The sequence below is a fragment of the Oncorhynchus nerka genome, linkage group LG9b (genome assembly GCF_034236695.1).
Source record: "Oncorhynchus nerka isolate Pitt River linkage group LG9b, Oner_Uvic_2.0, whole genome shotgun sequence".
Taxonomy (NCBI): Eukaryota; Metazoa; Chordata; class Actinopteri; order Salmoniformes; family Salmonidae; genus Oncorhynchus; species Oncorhynchus nerka.
In genome coordinates, this window is record NC_088424.1 from 4,676,657 (window position 1) to 4,694,301 (window position 17,645).

General features: G+C 44.9%; 1 protein-coding gene across 3 annotated transcripts; it reads left to right on the forward strand.

The window, feature by feature from the left end:
* The first annotated feature begins 1,390 nt into the window (after positions 1-1,390).
* Positions 1,391-16,102, forward strand: LOC115114145 (lactosylceramide 1,3-N-acetyl-beta-D-glucosaminyltransferase A-like). Of its 3 annotated transcripts, none has more exons than XM_029642160.2 (2): positions 1,391-1,713; positions 14,195-16,102. In XM_029642160.2, the coding sequence occupies exon 2, from the start codon at positions 14,531-14,533 to the stop codon at positions 15,692-15,694; it is 1,164 nt and encodes a 387-aa protein (XP_029498020.1). In that variant the 5' UTR covers positions 1,391-1,713; positions 14,195-14,530; the 3' UTR covers positions 15,695-16,102. The 3 variants fall into 3 exon arrangements, with proteins under 3 accessions (XP_029498020.1, XP_029498021.1, XP_064869363.1); XM_029642161.2 differs by lacking the exon at positions 1,391-1,713 and adding an exon at positions 1,731-1,844; XM_065013291.1 differs by lacking the exon at positions 1,391-1,713 and adding an exon at positions 3,144-3,223.
* The last annotated feature ends 1,543 nt before the right edge of the window (positions 16,103-17,645 follow it).

Here is a 17,645-nt window from a genome sequence, read left to right on the forward strand (position 1 = left end):
CAAAACTATCTGCAAAAGTATCTGTCCATAGGACCACTTTAAACCAAGCTCGGCTTTACGGAAGAGTGGCCAGAAAAAAGCCCTTGCTTAAAGAAAAAAATAAGCAAATATGTTTGGTGTTCGCCAAAAGGCACGTGGGAGGCTCCCCAAACATATGGAAGAAGGTACTCTGGTCAGATGAGACTAAAATTGAGCTTTTTGGTCAACAAGGAAAATGCTATGTCTGGCGCAAACCCAACACCTCTCATCGCCCCGAGAACACCAATCTCACAGTGAAGCATGGTGGTGGCAGCATCATGCTGTGGGGATGTTTTTCATCGGCAGGTACTGGGAAACTGGTCAGAATTGAAGGAATGCTGGGTGGCGCTAAATACAGGGAAATTCTTGAGGGAAACCTGTTTCAGTCTTCCAGAGATTTGAGATTGGGACAGAGGTTCACCTTCCAGCAGGACAGTGACCCTAAGCATACTGCTAAAGCAACACTTGAGTGGTTTAAGGGGAAACATTTAAATGTCTTCGAATGGCCTAGTCAAAGCCCAGACCTCAATCTAATTGAGGATCTGTGGTATGACTTAAAGAATGCTGTACACCAGCAGAACCCATCCAACTTGAAGGAGCAGTTTTGCCTTGAATAATTGGCAAAAATCCCAGTGGCTAGATGTGCCAAGCTTATAGAGACATACCCCGAGAGACTTGCAGCTGTAATTGCTGCAAAAGGTGGCTCTACAAAGTATTGACTTTGGGGGGGTGAATAGTTAAGCACGCTCAAGTTTTCTGTTTTTTTGTCTTATTTTTATTGTTACACAATAGCAAATATTTTGCATCTTCAGAGTGGTAGGCATGGTGTGTAAATCAAATGATACAAACCCCCCAAAAGTCCATTTTAATTCCAAGTTGTAAGGCAACAAAAGAGGAAAAATATATGTAGATGTTTATAACGTTATATGTAGATGTGTATAACGTTATATGTAGATGTGTGTAATGTTATGTAGATGAGTATAATGTTATATGTAGATGAGTATAATGTTATATGTAGATGTGTGTAGTGTTTTGTTGGAAAGACGTGACAATCTCAACCCAGCCTCATATGGTAATAGATACATGACACAGATCATTTCCTTTGTCTTTACTTTCTCTTTATGAGATGAGTATTAAGGTATGTGTGGAAATGTATTCATGATCTGGAACCAAAGTTGCTGTTCTGTTTGTTTATAGATGTAATATTGTCAAGGGAAAACCTCTGCTTGTAAATGTGTGGGCAGGCTGTGGGGGTGAAGGCAGTGTTTTGCTCCCTCATCTGTGCTTCTTCCTCCCTCACCTCCTCTGCCGCACCCTCACAGTGTGTGTGAGAGGAAATGAGCAGGAGGTAGTAGCACCCAAGGCAACCGATACTCACAAGCAGAGCATTCACACGCTCTGGACAGAGTGAGGCTCATACACTAACACACAGCTTAACTGGCAGCTGCTGCCACTGCTCCTGAAAAGTAGAGTGTGTGTGTGTGTGTGACTACACCCTAATCACTCCAGGGAGAGGTACATTGAAATTCTTCCAGAGCTATTACAAGGAGAGAATCTGTACAGGAGGGGAGAGAGCGAGAGAACTCAATTCACTGAACTCAACAGGAGGTGGTTGTTATTAGGCTACTGGGACTACTTCTTCTTACAACTAGTCACTTGGATACATAGCAGCAGCATTGATACTTTCTCTCAGCGGTAAGTGGCATGGTGTGCTCAGCAAGGATTCTTTCAAGTGTGAGATCTATTTATACGACCTGTGACTATGGAGCTACGCTGACAGAGAAGGCTCAATTTCACAGAAGCTGGTTTTAGACTGAGTTAATTGTGTGAGTAAGGAACCCACCGGGTTTGAACTTGCGCTTCCATTAAGAATTTCAATTGTTGAGAAGCTGTTTCTTTCTTACCATTTTAATTTGAAACAATAATATCATCAAAACCATTAATATTATCAAAAATGATTAGCAGAATCTGTTTAAACTGTTTCAGGATGTATACTGAGGATTGTACCGAGGCCAAACTATGTCCGTTTCATTTTATTTCACCCAAGATGGAGTAAGAAATATTAATGGTAAATAAGTTGATTTGAAGTTGGTTGTCATGTGAGCAACTGAACAATTAGCTTCAGTGTTTTTCGTTTTTTTTTTTTTTGCCTTTTAGTGCTGTCTAAGAGTGTATCACATTGCAGGAATATTTTATCCTGTGTTGAAGACAAGGTGACCAATTAAATTGGAATTAACACAGTTGGCAGTGGATGTGGAGCACCTGTCAGCCCGACATAGTGATGTCTCTTTAAGACAGGTCTCATGCCGAGGCAATTTAGTAACACAGTTTGCTTTGTTGATCTTTACCGGTACCTTGCTGGCCCATGTTGACTCCAATGCTTCCCACAGTTGTGTCAAGTTGGCTGGATGTCCTTTGGGTGGTGGACCATTCTTGATACACACAGGAAACTGTTGAGCGTGAAATACCCAGCAGCGTTGCAGTTTGACACACTCAAACCGGTGTCTACTATACTCCGATCAAAGGCACTTCAATCTTTTATCTTCCCATTCACTCTTTGAATGGCACATATACACAATCCATGTCTCAAGACTTTAAAAAAAATCCTCCTTTAACCGGTCTCCTCCCCTTCATCTACACTGATTGAAGTGGATTCAACAGGTGAAATCAATAAGGGATCATAGCTTTTACCTGTATTCACCTACTTTCCTAATGTTTTGTACACTCTATTTCCGCAATGTGAGGTTTGAATAATACTGTGAGAATTATAATAATGCCCTTTTAGCGTAAGAGCTGTTTAAAAAGATCACCTGAAATGTCTGCCTGTTTTGGTGGGAATGACCTTTGGCCTGCCTGTAAATTAGTTAATAGACCAATAAGAAAGACCTCTCTGCCAAGAACAGCTAGTTTTTAGTATTCCCCACTCAGACCACTCCCAGACGGTCCTAGCTAAATTCTTGACTGAGAAATTGGTCTTTGCTAAGAAGCTGTTTCATCCTTACCATTTTAATTGAAAACAATCACAGTAAGGCACTTCATTGTTATTGAGAAATGATTTGATATTGAGATTTAAAAAAAAAACAAACATCTGCATTGGACCTTTAACATCAAACCCAATACTGATATTTCCTGAACAGGATCCATCTGCGCAACAAATCACAGGATTGCATTTACATGAAAGGTTTTAAGAAAGGAAGTAGTAAAGGTAAGGACATACCACATATTACAAACCGCACACACATACCTATGAGGGAAATCATGTTTGACTTCCAACAGCTGCCAAACAAAACCTGTTGAACAAGTTTTACTGGCAGACGTCAATGATGAGACTTGAGGTGAGGCACACCTTGGTCTTTGTTAGATTGTTAGGACATGGCACCATCTCCGGGAAAGCCAATAAAAAAAACTTATCTTTTTAACAGAGTACCTAAGTGCCTGGGCAGTATACTCAATATGTCTTATGTCAAAGACGCCAGTACACACACAATTACATGGCGCGCAATACATCGTAGTAAAACAACGTTGACTGCTATTCAGAGTCGCATATTAAAATATTGACTTATTACTTTCATTTAGCAATGAATAATGACACCTCATTTCATATACGGTAAGCTGTTGTGAGAGTGGAGTGGTGTGGTGTGCTTGAACTTTCCATTCCCGATAAACTCCAGATTTAGCTCAACTAGAACATTTGCAGACACTTTTCTCGTTCAAAAAGCTGGTTAAACATATCAAAGCTCACAGAGGTGGTAGTGAAAGAACACAAAAAAACAACGTTTTCTTGAGCCATTGTCTGAACACTCTGAACACTGTCTAAACAGTTCATTTACATCTAAACACGGACTCATCCAGGCATGGGCTTTACTGTAACACACAAACAGTCAACATTCTCATTAATACATGAGGGTTTCTGAAAGTTTTTTTGAGGTTCGACAAATCCGCATTGCCTCATCTCACATTTATTAGAAGGCTGACACATTTCTCAGGCAGAGAGAGAGAGAGAGAGAACTATGAAGAGAGAAGGATAGAACGAGAGAGATTCTGAGTGAGTGACCCCATTAGGAAGAGGCAGGCTAATGATGTTTAAAAAGCTCTCGGGGCGCGACAGCCCGGTGGTTTGCCTGGATTCCCAAGCCCATCCACGACCCCCCCCCCTCCCCCTTGGTTTTTACCCAGGCCAAATGGGCGGAACAGCCTATTCTCATCCACGCTCTCATTGTGCTCCCAGAGCTATTCTGATGCCCTCCATTGTGTGCCGTACACTTTCCACGGCTCTCAGCGGTTTTGGTGGGTCCACATCTTAAACCCCTCCATTATGGGAGAACCCCCAGTGCCACATTTGGCTGTGCTGGCTTTTATCATTCACCGGCCACACGTTTGACTTCTCAGCTAATGTCACACAAACACACAGCAGGAAGTCAGAGAAGAGGAACAAAACAGAAGTACTTCTTTTTATGGTATGAAACTGCTTTAGTTTGAATGACAAGCCTATAGATTTCAAACAGGTACAAAAATAGCATAGGAGGCTGCTGGGGGGGGGGGGATTCATAGTAGTGACCAGAATAAAGCTAACATATCAAACCATGACTACGGTCCAAACACTTTAAAAGACACACCCTATGCCCTCAGCCCTCAAATTAAGTGGACACTTCTGATGACATATCATGATGTCTGATACACTTGCAGGGCGAGGGAGGGAGGAATGATTTTTAAATGGACCATCCTCGGGCTGAAATTTGTCACTCGTTCATCCCGCGATGATTGTGTTTTCAGCCACCGGTAGCTTGTGGTTGCTGTATATGCGCTACAGTCAATTATGATTTCATGTCTACTTATGTATATATATTAATATACACCTACTGTATGATAGCTAGCAAATTAATTAGCTAGCTAATGTTAGCCTGCCTAGCTGGAACTTCTGAAGAAGGAAAATGCTTTATTTCTACAATTTCCAAAAGCTAACCAAACAAAAACATTTACTTTTTACCAGACGTGTTTGTGCCGTCATGTGCATTAGTAGCACAATTTGTAATTCATTTGCATTCGTTTTTACTTACACTTGTATGTTGATTTTAAGTTTTCGCTGACTTTTCTTAGTGGATGTACAATCGTCACGAAATTAATTAAAGGGAGTTTGAGGCCCCAGAGTGAACATTACTGTATACTCGCAAAGCCGAAAAATGAGGGCTGAGTTGTTTACGTTGCAAACTTCCCTTGCTTGGCTAATCATTTGGACCACCCTCCAAGGTGGCGACGGGGATTCCCCCAAGGGCATAAGGCGAGGGTAAGTGGACGAGGGAGTGTCTTTTCAGTGTTTGGAAGCAGCCCATATATTTGATGCCATTCCACCGATTCCGCTCCAGCCATTTACCATGAGCCCGTCCTCTCCAAATAAGATGCCACCAACCTCCTGTGATATATAGTATACTGTATATAATATAGTATACGGTATATATTACATGGGACCGATATTAGTATTTTTAAGCACATCATGTCCAAATCTTCTGAAAGTATCTCAAATTGATTGTGAAGCTCACAAAAGTCACTTATAGATGATTTGAACATCATGCTCAGAAAATGCTAATATCAGTCCCATGACTTTTAGCATTTGGTAACAGTGACAGCCACTGCCAGGGAAACTTAACCAAAGCTTGGATTGCTGCCAAACCTTGCACATAGACTGCTTACAGGGTAAGGAGACCAGTGTATAATTCTGTAACTTGGGTGAACTATCACTCTGCATATTAACCTCTCCAGTGATGAATAATCCTTCAAAGCCCTGGCAGGTAATATTTATTACCTCAACACACACAGTGGCTTAGACATTGGCCAGTGAAACATGCCTCTGTGTGTCTGTATGACTAAAAGGCCCCACAATTCCTCATTATGACACTCAATTACCCTGATTAGCTGAAAAAGCATTGCGATCCGCCAAAGGGTCTCTTTCAATTATTCGTTTAGACATCTCACGTGGAAGCAGCGTTCCACGACCTCCGGCCATGTATGACCATCCTCTTCCAGGCAGCGGAGAAGGAAGAGGACGAGGAGGCAAAAGCCGCTAGGCCCTCTTCCGCCCTTAGAGGGGCATCGATGGCGGATGTATATACACTGTATTCGCTCATTGATGTCTGTAAACAGGCAGCGTGCCATGGGAGAAAGCCTTGTGGCTCAATCTGTCCAGCCTGTTGGACAATGAGAAAGCAGATTTCCTTGGCGCTTCTGCCGCAAGGTCCGGCTGTCGCTGCCATGCGACAGAAGCCTTAAACTTCTCCCTGCCCTATAGAATCGTGAATGGGTATGCCGGGTAGCCACAAGCGAAGGCTTCACTTCAGGGAGAGGGCAAATTCGCTGAAACCAGGGCCCACCGCGACACAGTGGGATCTCCAAATAGGGGCCGACAGTGGGGAAAACGGCATTTCGCTGCAGCCGCATCGAGGTCCCTCCCATTTCAAATCAAATCAAATCAAAATGTATTTGTCACATACACATGGTTAGCAGATGTTAATGCGAGTGTAGCGAAATGCTTGTGCTTCTAGTTCCGACAATGCAGTAATAACCAACAAGTAATCTAACTAACAATTCCAAAACTACTGTCTTATACACACAAGTGTAAGGGGATAAAGAATATGTACATAAAGATATATGAATGAGTGATGATACAGAGCGGCATAGCCAAGATACAGTAGATGGTATCGAGTACACTATATACATATGAGAGGAGTATGTAAACAAAGTGGCATAGTTAAAGTGGCTAGTGATACATGTATTACATAAAGATGCAGTAGATTATATAGATTACAGTATATACGTATACATATGAGATGAATAATGTAGGGTATGTAAACATTATATAAGGTAGCATTGTTTAAAGTGGCTAGTGATATATTTGACATCATTTCCCATCAATTCCCATTATTAAAGTGGCTGGAGTTGAGTCAGTGTGTTGGCAGCAGCCACTCAATGTTAGTGATGGCTGTTTAACAGTCTGATGGCCTTGAGATAGAAGCTGTTTTTCAGTCTCTCGGTCCCAGCTTTGATGCACCTGTACTGACCTCGCCTTCTGGATGATAGCGGGGTGAACAGGCAGTGGCTTGGGTGGTTGTTGTCTTTGATGATCTTTATGGCCTTCCTGTAACATCGGGTGGTGTAGGTGTCCTGGAGGGCAGGTAAGTTTGCCCCCGGTGATGCGTTGTGTAGACCTCACTACCCTCTGGAGAGCCTTACGGTTGTGGGCGGAGCAGTTGCCGTACCAGGCGGTGATACAGCCCGCCAGGATGCTCTCGATTGTGCATCTGTAGAAGTTTGTGAGTGCTTTTGGTGACAAGCCGAATTTCTTCAGCCTCCTGAGGTTAAAGAGGCGCTGCTGCGCCTTCTTCACGATGCTGTCTGTGTGGGTGGACCAATTCAGTTTGTCTGTGATGTGTATGCCGAGGAACTTGCTACCCTCTCCACTACTGTTCCATTGATGTGGATAGGGGGGTGTTCCCTCTGCTGTTTCCTGAAGCCCACAATCATCTCCTTAGTTTTGTTGATATTGAATGTGAGGTTATTTTCCTGACACCACACTCCGAGGGCCCTCACCTCCTCCCTGTAGGCCGTCTCGTCGTTGTTGGTAATCAAGCCTACCACTGTTGTGTCGTCCGCAAACTTGATGATTGAGTTGTAGGTGTGCGTGGCCACGCAGTCGTGGGTGAACAGGGAGTACAGGAGAGGGCTCAGAACGCACCCTTGTGGGGCCCCAGTGTTGAGGATCAGCGGGGTGGAGATGTTGTTGCCTACCCTCACCACCTGGGAGCGGCCCGTCAGGAAGTCCAGTGGGTTGGAAGTTGGAGTGGGTCTAGGGTGTCAGGTAGGGTGGAGGTGATATGGTCCTTGACTAGTCTCTCAAAGCACTTCATGATGACGGAAGTGAGTGCTACGGGGCGGTAGTCGTTTAGCTCAGTTACCTTAGCTTTCTTGGGAACAGGAACAATGGTGGCCCTCTTGAAGCATGTGGGAAGAGCAGACTGGGATAGGGATTGATTGAATATGTCCGTAAACACACCAGCCAGCTGGTCTGCGCATGCTCTGAGGGCGCGGCTGGGGATGCCGTCTGGGCCTGCAGCCTTGCGAGGGTTAACACGTTTAAATGTTTTACTCACCTCGGCTGCAGTGAAGGAGAGGCCGCATGTTTTGGTTGCAGGCCGTGTCAGTGGCACTGTATTGTCCTCAAAGCGGGCAAAAAAGTTTTTTAGTCTGCCTGGGAGCAAGACATCCTGGTCCGTGACGTGGCTGGTTTTCTTTTTGTAATCCGTGATTGACTGTAGACCCTGCCACATACCTCTTGTGTCTGAGCCGTTGAATTGAGATTCTATACTGACGCTTAGCTTGTTTGATTGCCTTGCGGAGGGAATAGCTACACTGTTTGTATTCGGACATGTTTCCGGTCACCTTGCCCTGATTAAAAGCAGTGGTTCGCGCTTATCAATCCACGGTTTCTGGTTTGGGAATGTTTTAATCGTTGCTATGGGAACGACATCTTCAACGCACGTTCTAATGAACTCGCACACCGAATCAGCGTATTCGTCAATGTTGTTGTCTGACGCAATACGAAACATATCCCAGTCCACGTGATGGAAGCAGTCTTGGAGTGTGGAATCAGATTGGTCAGACCAGCGTTGAACAGACCTCAGCGTGGGAGCTTCTTGTTTTAGTTTCTGTCTGTAGGCAGGGATCAACAAAATGGAGTCGTGGTCAGCTTTTCCCGAAAGGAGGGCGGGGCAGGGCCTTATATGCGTCGCGGAAGTTAGAATAGCAGTGATCCAAGGTTTTTCCAGCCCTGGTTGCGCAATCGATATGCTGATACAATTTAGGGAGTCTTGTTTTCAGATTAGCCTTGTTAAAATCCCCAGCTACAATGAATGCAGCCTCAGGATGTATGGATTCCAGTTTGCAAAGAGTCAAATAAAGTTAATTCAGAGCCATCGATGTGTCTGCTTGGGGGGAATATATACGGCTGTGATTATAATCAAAGAGAATTCCCTTGGTAGATAATGCGGTCGACATTTGATTGTGAGGAATTCTAAATCAGGTGAACAGAAGGACTTGAGTTCCTGTATGCTTTTGTGACCACACCACGTCTCGTTAGCCATAAGGCATACGCCCCCGCCCCTCTTCTTACCAGAAAGATGTTTGTTTCTGTCGGCGCGATGCGTGAAGAAACCAGCTCCGATAGCATCTCTCCAGTGAGCCATGTTTCCGTGAAGCAAAGAACGTTACAGTCTCTGATGTCCCTCTGGAATGCTACCCTTGCTCGGATTTCATCAACCTTGTTGTCAAGAGACTGGACATTGGCGAGAAGTATACTGGGGAGTGGTGCACGATGTGCCCGTCTCCGGAGTCTGACCAGAAGACTGCTACGTTTCCCTCTTTTACGAAGTCGTTTTTTGGGGTCGCCGGCTGGGATCCATTCCGTTGTCCTGGGTGAAAGGCAGAACACAGGATCCGCTTCGCGAAAGTCATATTCTTGGTCATACTGATGGTGAGTTGACGCTGCTCCTATATTCAGTAGTTCTTCTCGACTGTATGTAATGAAACCTAAGATGACCTGGGGTACTAATGTAAGAAATAACACGTAAAAAAACAAAAAACTGCATAGTTTCCTAGGAATGCGAAGCGAGGCGGCCATCTCTGTCGGTGCCGGAAGAGTAAGCTAGATTCCCCTGCTACGAAGGGGCACCTCCCCTATGAGGGAGAGACGTCTCTGCTCCTAAAGAGACCCGTTCTCACGCATTAGCTCTCAAGAAAGACGGAGGGAATTCACTATACCCCCGAGTGCCCTCCGTGCCATGGCGCTCCCCCCGGCTCTAGTTCTAGCAGCTGGGGCAGGAAGACTAATTGTCAGTTGCCACCAAGCACTTTCCCCTTGTTCCAGTGTGTCAACACTGCCCTTCTAAATAAAAAAAACTCTGCTGGCTCCAGGCGAGATGCTAAGTACACAAAGCAAAAATACAATGAAAAAGACTTGCTCCATCGCCACCAGAGGGCGCTCCAGCAGGGAACTGGTGTGCATGTGAAGTCCAGCCGTGCGTCTGAGTCTGATCCACAGTTACGAAGAGGTGCAGACTGCAATTCTCTCTGAGACCACTAGTTTTCAACTGAATTTTGGAATCAGTAGCGACTGGCGACTCGGCACACATAATAAAGCAGGAAATCTTCTCTTTATTAAGCAAAGGGCCTATCAGGGCGATAGCAGTAGCAGAGAGCCACCTCGGCTTCTACGTCCTGGTACTTCCTGCTTCCCAAGAAATGGGGAGGGTTTTGCTCCATTCTGGACCTATGTGTCCTCGTCAGCTATTTGACGAAATTCACATTCCGTCTGCTTACAGAGGTACGATCTTAATTCGAGCCAGTTTGCTCAGCAAGAAAATATTATTTTGTAGGAGTTGATACATTATTAGTTAGTGGAAACTAGTTAGTTACAAACTTTAGGAGCCTTTTTAAAGCCTGAATTTAAAAAGGCTTCTAAAGTTTGAATTTCCTGATGTACAGGAAAATTCTCAGCAACACGGTCGCCAGGTGTACAGTGTTTCCTCTGACACATTGGTACGGCTGGCTTCCAGATTAAGCGGGCATTGTGGGTTGGGACAGGACTGTAAACTACCAATTGGATACCACGAAAATTGGGGAGAAAAAGGGGTAAAAAAAAAAATTAAATAAAAAGAGTGATCAAATTAAGATTCTACATGTGTGCGTTCAACGTGCTGTCTCTATTCGTCCAGGCGACTGGTTTACCTCGGTGAACCTACAGGTTTCTGAGGCTAGCGCTAACTTCCTGAACGTTCAGAAAGTGTGCAGAGGTAGCGCTCACACCCTTGAGAAACAAGGGGCTGAGTCTCCACCTACATAGATAATTACCTGCTTTGCTCCCCAACACGGGGACAAGCAGAACAAGACACAACTTCCGTGGTAAACCAACCTCTCCGAGCTAGGGTTCCAGATCATTCAGAAAAATAGCTGCTTGGTGCTATCACAGAGAATAGAATACCTAGGCTTAATGCTGGATTCTCTCTCTCTTGGAAGACCGCATCATGTCCCTTTGACAGTGCCTCTTCCTGTTCCACAACGTGTGTTCAAGATTTGCCTCCAAGTGCTGGGGTTGATGGCATCCACCATCTCCGTAGTACCTCTTGGTCTACTGAGGATGAGAGACTTCCAGCGCTGGGTGTTAGTCCCAAACCTGTGTACACGGCTTCAGCTCAATTGCCAGATAAAGGTAACTTCCATGTGTCTCTTGGCTCTCTGTCACTGGAAAAAAAAACTTGATCTTTGTTCCTGGCACTCCCCTAGGGTAGATAGTGGTGAAGACGGATGCATCACTCAAGGGCTGGGACACAGGGAAATGCAATAAAATGAGTTTAGACTCCACAACTCAGAATTTCTCACATAAATGACATTGAAATGTTGATGGTGCTTTTTTCACTGAAACACTTTCGACTCTCCCTTTGGAATTGTCTTGATCAGAACGGACAATACGACTGTAGTGGCATACATCAACCCGCCAGAGTGGCACTCGCTCCCTGTGTTTAAACAGACTATCCGTCAGGATTATCCTGTGAAGCAGCGCACACTTACCGTCCCTACGAGAGACTCATGTCGTACCGAACACAGGCGCAGACTTATTTTCCAGAGGGAGTCCCAATCTAGGGGATGGAGACTTCTCCCCCAAGTGGTGAAACAGATCTGGGAAAGATACGGTCAAGCATTCGTAGATATAAAGTTTGTGCCTATTCCATAAGATCGGTCTTGTGAAAGCTGCCTTTTTCTACACAAGAAGAACTGGACAAGGAAATCCTCATGTAATCCTCATGTATGTAAAACTAAGTCACCACCTTTAAAAAAATGTGACTCTCATGAACCCAACTGTGTCGGTTGTTTGGCTCTACGACATCCACAAGCTTTGCGGCAGTTGTCTGAACTCTGTCGCGGACGTCCTCATTTTTAAGAGGTCTTCTCACAAAACCAACTGTCCAGACCGAACCGTTGGAGCTACAAACTAATATCTCACCAATATCTCACGAACACGAAGGTGTGGGTTGTTTTGCTTTACGACACACTTCAGGGGAGTCTTCTGAAGGTAACCCAGTACCGGGCTGTAAAAACAACAAAAAGTGCATAGGGGGTAAAATGTGCCCTGAATAATGTGATCAAACATGGTTCTAAATTTCAAACGCTTCAAAACCTTGTTCCTAATATTTTATTTTTAGACTGTCTGTTTAGCTATTTACAAAAGTGTTATTCAATGCATCTATGGGCTATAGCAGTAAAGGCCAAATTCAATATATATGTATATATATATACATATATATATATATATATATATATATATATATATATATATATATATATATATATATATTATACCTACAGGGGTCCTAAAATGGCTAAATGATACATTTGAGATATTGCGATGTAAGGGCTTAGACCTATAGGGGTTGTAAGGTCTCTCTCTAGCCGCTATCTCGGCCTGTCATACAGGCTTCGACGAGACACCCCGTTATGTTGTTTCCTGTTATGTCCGGTTCCCAAGTCTTTAGTCCCGTCACGGGATTTTTCTATTGTGCTTTGAGGCTATTTCACAGCTACCTTCTGAGTCACTGGAAATCGTGGCGATGAAATATCTCCTTTAAGACCATGTAACTGGTCGCCCTTACCTCGACAATGTGAGTGAGTACATGCACTGTCAGTTCACCATTAGTGTTTACAATTTGCCTGGGGCTTTTCGAAGGTTACCTTGTTACTCAACCCTGCCTTTATGCCGAAAGTTAGTGCCAATTACAATTGTCTCGTCTTGGAGCTTATGGCTTTCCACTCCCCGCCTTTCCCTTCTATGGAAGAGGAGCGGCTATGCAGTTTGTGTCCAGTATGCGAGTTGCGCATATACTTGGATAGGACAAGAGCTTTGCCCAAGAGCGACCAACACTTTGTGTACTGGGCACCTTTCTGCAAGGGGATGCCCTTTTCTTATCAACGATTGTCACATTGTATTGTGGAAGCTATTATAGGCCAATATAATAGCTTCCACAATACAATGTGACAATCGTAAGGGGTCACAGCCTCTGGACGGCCTAAGGGCTCACTCCACCAGAGGTATGTGCTTCTACACCTGCATTGCTTGCTGTTTGGGGTTTAAGGCTGGGTTTCTGTACTGCACTTTGATATATCAGCTGATGTAAGAAGGGCTTTATAAATACATTTGATTTGTATAACTACCTCTTGGGCACTGTTCAAGGGCATCATTTGCCAAGCGGCTTGCTGGGCATTCCCTCATACTTTTATGAGGTTCTACCGACTAGATGCCACTGCACCTTCATTGGCGCATACTGTCCCTCAGTGTCGGGACCTCTGAGTGTTGATACGTTGGAACTACCTGGCTTCGGAGAGCATGTGCGATACGGGAGTGGGCCATATCCCTCTAGTGAGATGTCAAATCAAATCATTGAAAGAGAACATAAGGTTACTTGTTGTAATCCAGGTTCTCTGACATTATGAGTGAGACATCTCACCACATTCCCCTACTTGCAAGAGTGTGAGGAAGTTCGTCATGCTCGAGAATGTCTCACAAACCAGGCGAGTGGCTCTTTAGTGTGGGGGAGGGGCTCCCTCATTTGCCATTCGACCTGACGGTCTCCGACAGACGTGTATGTTCCGTTCTTCAAGACTCTTATAAGATTCTGGGGAATCTCTCTACTGAGATGTCTCACTCATAATATCAGAGAACCGGGGTTATGCAAGTAACCTTAAGTTATAGAAGCAAAAGCTAAGCTAACTATGAGTAAATATAGCAACTGTTTGGTAGCTAACACTTTACATAAAAAATGTTAAGTCTTTACATTAAGTTGCTCTTGTACCTGTGTAGTAATGTTGTTATTACTCTAGTGATAACATTGCATTAACTAACATTGTATTGAGAAGTTAAAACATTGTAGTTTCTAGATGAATTACAGAGTAAATACACAGCAGAGCAGCCTAATGGGAAATGTTTCCAAATGTTTAAGAACGACCAGACCCCGTCAAAACTCTAATATTCAGTGTCAGACTCGTTGATTGATCTGTTTGTCTGGCTTACTCTAAGGAACATTTTATTGCACTTAATTGTCAACACAGAGTAAAACGTGCATTCTCTGTTCCATTTCAGAGCGATGGTCGGCAACCTGGGGATGCTGGACGAGTCCGAGCCACTATGAGGACGGCTGTGTGGGAATCAGTAACAACAGGAGTGTGAGTGACTTGCCAGATAGAGGCGATGCTTTTCGGGAGGCCCTCCTGTGAATCTCCCCGAAACATGCATGACTCCTGCTCCAGGTGGGAAAACTAGGATGGAACACACACACACTGCTCTGCAAAGAGCCACAGGAACGACTACCTCAGCAGCTGCTCTTTCACACACAAAGACACACATACCACTGTTGCCATCACCACTCTGACCTGACAGAGGAAGAACACCGGAAGGTTCCAGAATACATTTTCCAGGATGTTTGTGAATTTCCGGCGGATCCGCAAGTGCCAGTGCGTGCAGTTGATGACCACATGCCTGGTGCTGTCGGTGGTGATGGTATGCTGGGAGCAGCTGGACAGTGGCATGGTGAGCCACATCAACTCCTACTCTTACCGCTACCTGGTCAACAGCTACACTTTCATCAACAAGAGCTTCACCATCCCACGACAGGAGGCCCACATGTTCAGTAACCACCGCTACCTACTCAACCACCCGTACAAGTGTTCAGGAGAGAAGGACATTTTACTGCTTCTGCTCATCAAGTCCTCCCCGGAGAACTTCGAGAGACGGCGAGCCATACGGTCGACGTGGGGCAACGAGACCTACATTCGCCAAGACCTGGGGGTGACGGTGAAGGTGATGTTTGTGCTGGGCCTTCCCAAGCGGCATGAGACTGCCCAGACGTGGAGGGGGAGGAGCGGAGGCATCCAGGACAGCCTTGTCGATGAAGACCGCAGGCATGGCGACATGGTCCAGCAGGACTTTGTGGACACGTTCCACAACCTCACCCTCAAGCTTCTGCTACAGTTCCGCTGGGCTCATTTCTACTGCCCGCATGCCCGATTCCTCATGACGGCTGACAATGATATCTTCGTGCACATGCCCAACCTGGTGCGCTACCTGCAAGACACGGACAGGAAGGGCGTGACGGACTTCTGGATCGGTCACGTGCACAGAGGCGCGCCACCGATCCGCCAGAAGGAAAGCAAGTACTACGTCCCGCAAGAGCTGTACCCTTGGGCGTCATACCCGGACTACACGGCAGGGGCCGGTTACGTCGTCTCGAGAGACGTGGCGGACAAAATCTACCAGGCCTCATTGACGCTCAATGCCTCGCTGTACATTGACGATGTCTTCATGGGCATCTGTGCCAATGCCATGGGCGTGTCGCCACAGGAACACGTGTACTTCTCAGGCGAAGGCAAGGCGCCCTACCACTTTTGCATCTACGACAAGATGATGACATCGCACGGCCACGTGGCCGACATTTATGAGCTCTGGGAAGCCGCCACAAACCCGGAGGTCAAAAGGGTCACATCGGGACTATTTGGGAGGTTGTACTGCACGGCAGTGAAACTCACCCTTCTGTGCAGACCCTACTTCTTCAACACCTACCCCTGCAAGGCAGCCTTGTTGTAGTACTGTAAACTTACTGTGTTTGTGTTTGGTCCAAAACGGAGTGCGGGAGGGAAGGGGGGTGGAGAAACGTGTTTTGTGTTAATAGAGGGAGAAACGCATGAGTCATATCTATTGCTGTAAATGTGGGTTTTACATTAACCATCTATCTATATGGTTTTACAGTAACTGTCTATCTATATGGTTTTACAGCAACTATCTATCTATATGGCCGGCAGTGGTCCAGTTCTTGCTAGCTTTAAGATGTATTGAATAGTCCCACCTCTCTGGGAGGGCAGAAACTGAATGTGATCAACAACAGATGCTTCCCAAGGAGATACTGTCCAGACATAATGTTGAAACATAGGATTCACAGTGAATTTCTTCTCCCACTCCCCCATCTCCTTCCATTAAACTGATTGAGAGAATGTTTCCCTGGCCTTGAATTCTGTTGATTATGTGGTTTAAAACTAACTGTGCATGAACACAATTGGCTCATTGTCTGTCGTTTCCCGGTAAGGTTAGCTAAGGTTAACAAGAAGAGACTGTTTATAACTTTATTATAACTTAACAGTCCATATGGTTGCCGGCAGTATGAAACTGCAAGCAGTTAATAAAGTCTTACAAACTCTGCAGTCGTAAGGTGTAAGTTGTCTGGGGTGTAGCAGTACATGAATGTGTAGCCTATGTGTGAGTTATTAGTGGTGAATAGTGACACTGACACACACTGTATAGGCTATTATGTGTGCGTGCCAAAAGTGTCTATGTTACGAGGTGCAAAATTCCACCTGCAGATTCAAAGTATTGTGCATGTCAGCTGATTGCTTATTCTTAATGAATGAATTGTTCTGTAAATACATGAGGATGCAGGTGAAATACAGAGCAGCTTTCAAGCTATTTCTTTGTATTTCATTTGGAACCCAGCCCAAAGCATATTGGCAGCCTTTTCAACCTGTCGCAAAGTAAACAGGAAACAAACAATGGGCTTCCAGGTAGACTGAAATGTGATACAGACTCAGGGCATGCTCCAAGGATGAACTATTTTTAGTTCTTTTGGGGGGTGGGAACTCAGACTGGGTCTCAACTTACTGTTGAAATTTAGTTGTTCATCAGCAGTTGTTCTCTTGTTTTGTCAGTCACTGACAGTCACTCAATTAGCCATGTCAGCTACCAATTATTTGATTGGTAAATGAGTCTTGCCAGTTATCTAAACCTGCAGTAATTATAGCCGAATACCGACCATGCACACAGAGCACGTGCCCAGGGGCCATGACCTCCAGGGGGCCCCCATTGATTTTGTTAAGGGTAGACACACTGAGAAATCTGACTGCTGATGGGTACTTAGCACTTCTGCCCAGAGTGTCGGCAGTTAACTTATTGTTCCTCATATAGAAAAGTTTTACCTCTGATTTGCTTCGTTTTAAATACTCCACGCCACAAGGTGGGAGCAGTTTGTTTTGCTTGTCCCTTCTGTGGCTAATGTTGTTGCTAGCTAGCTAGAATTTGTAGTAAGCTATTGTTGACACTAACCATCTGTCGGCTCCCCACGTGGAGGTTCGTGCTTTCTAATTGGTTCAAAGTCAAATTCTCAGCCACTAACAAGCATTGTTTTTCTACAGTAGAAACAGCAGGTTCGTCGGTACCAGGTCGGTACACAGCAGGGACATCTTTTGTTCTATCAAGAGAAGTAACGGCCTCATAAGTACCTATCGGCAGTCAGATTTTTCAGTGTGTCTGTACCATTAGTCACTCTCCTTCAGATATCATTGACATGGCATAAGTCATGGCAAAATGAGTAGAAGTGCAGGAAATTGGCTTTAAAACTGCAAAAATGTCTCTCTGCCCGTAGCAAAGTTAGTAGAATTGCATGACATTTGAAATAAAATAGCCTAAATTTTTCTCCACCCCAAAATGTATAGAACTGCAGAAAACGTATCTCTGCCGTCAAGAGGGGGGCCACTAAAAAAAATGACCC

What these genes read in the sequence shown, in the direction of transcription:
- LOC115114145 (XM_029642160.2), top strand. Translation starts at nt 14,531, where the DNA reads ATGTTTGTGAATTTCCGGCGGATCCGCAAGTGCCAGTGCGTGCAGTTG.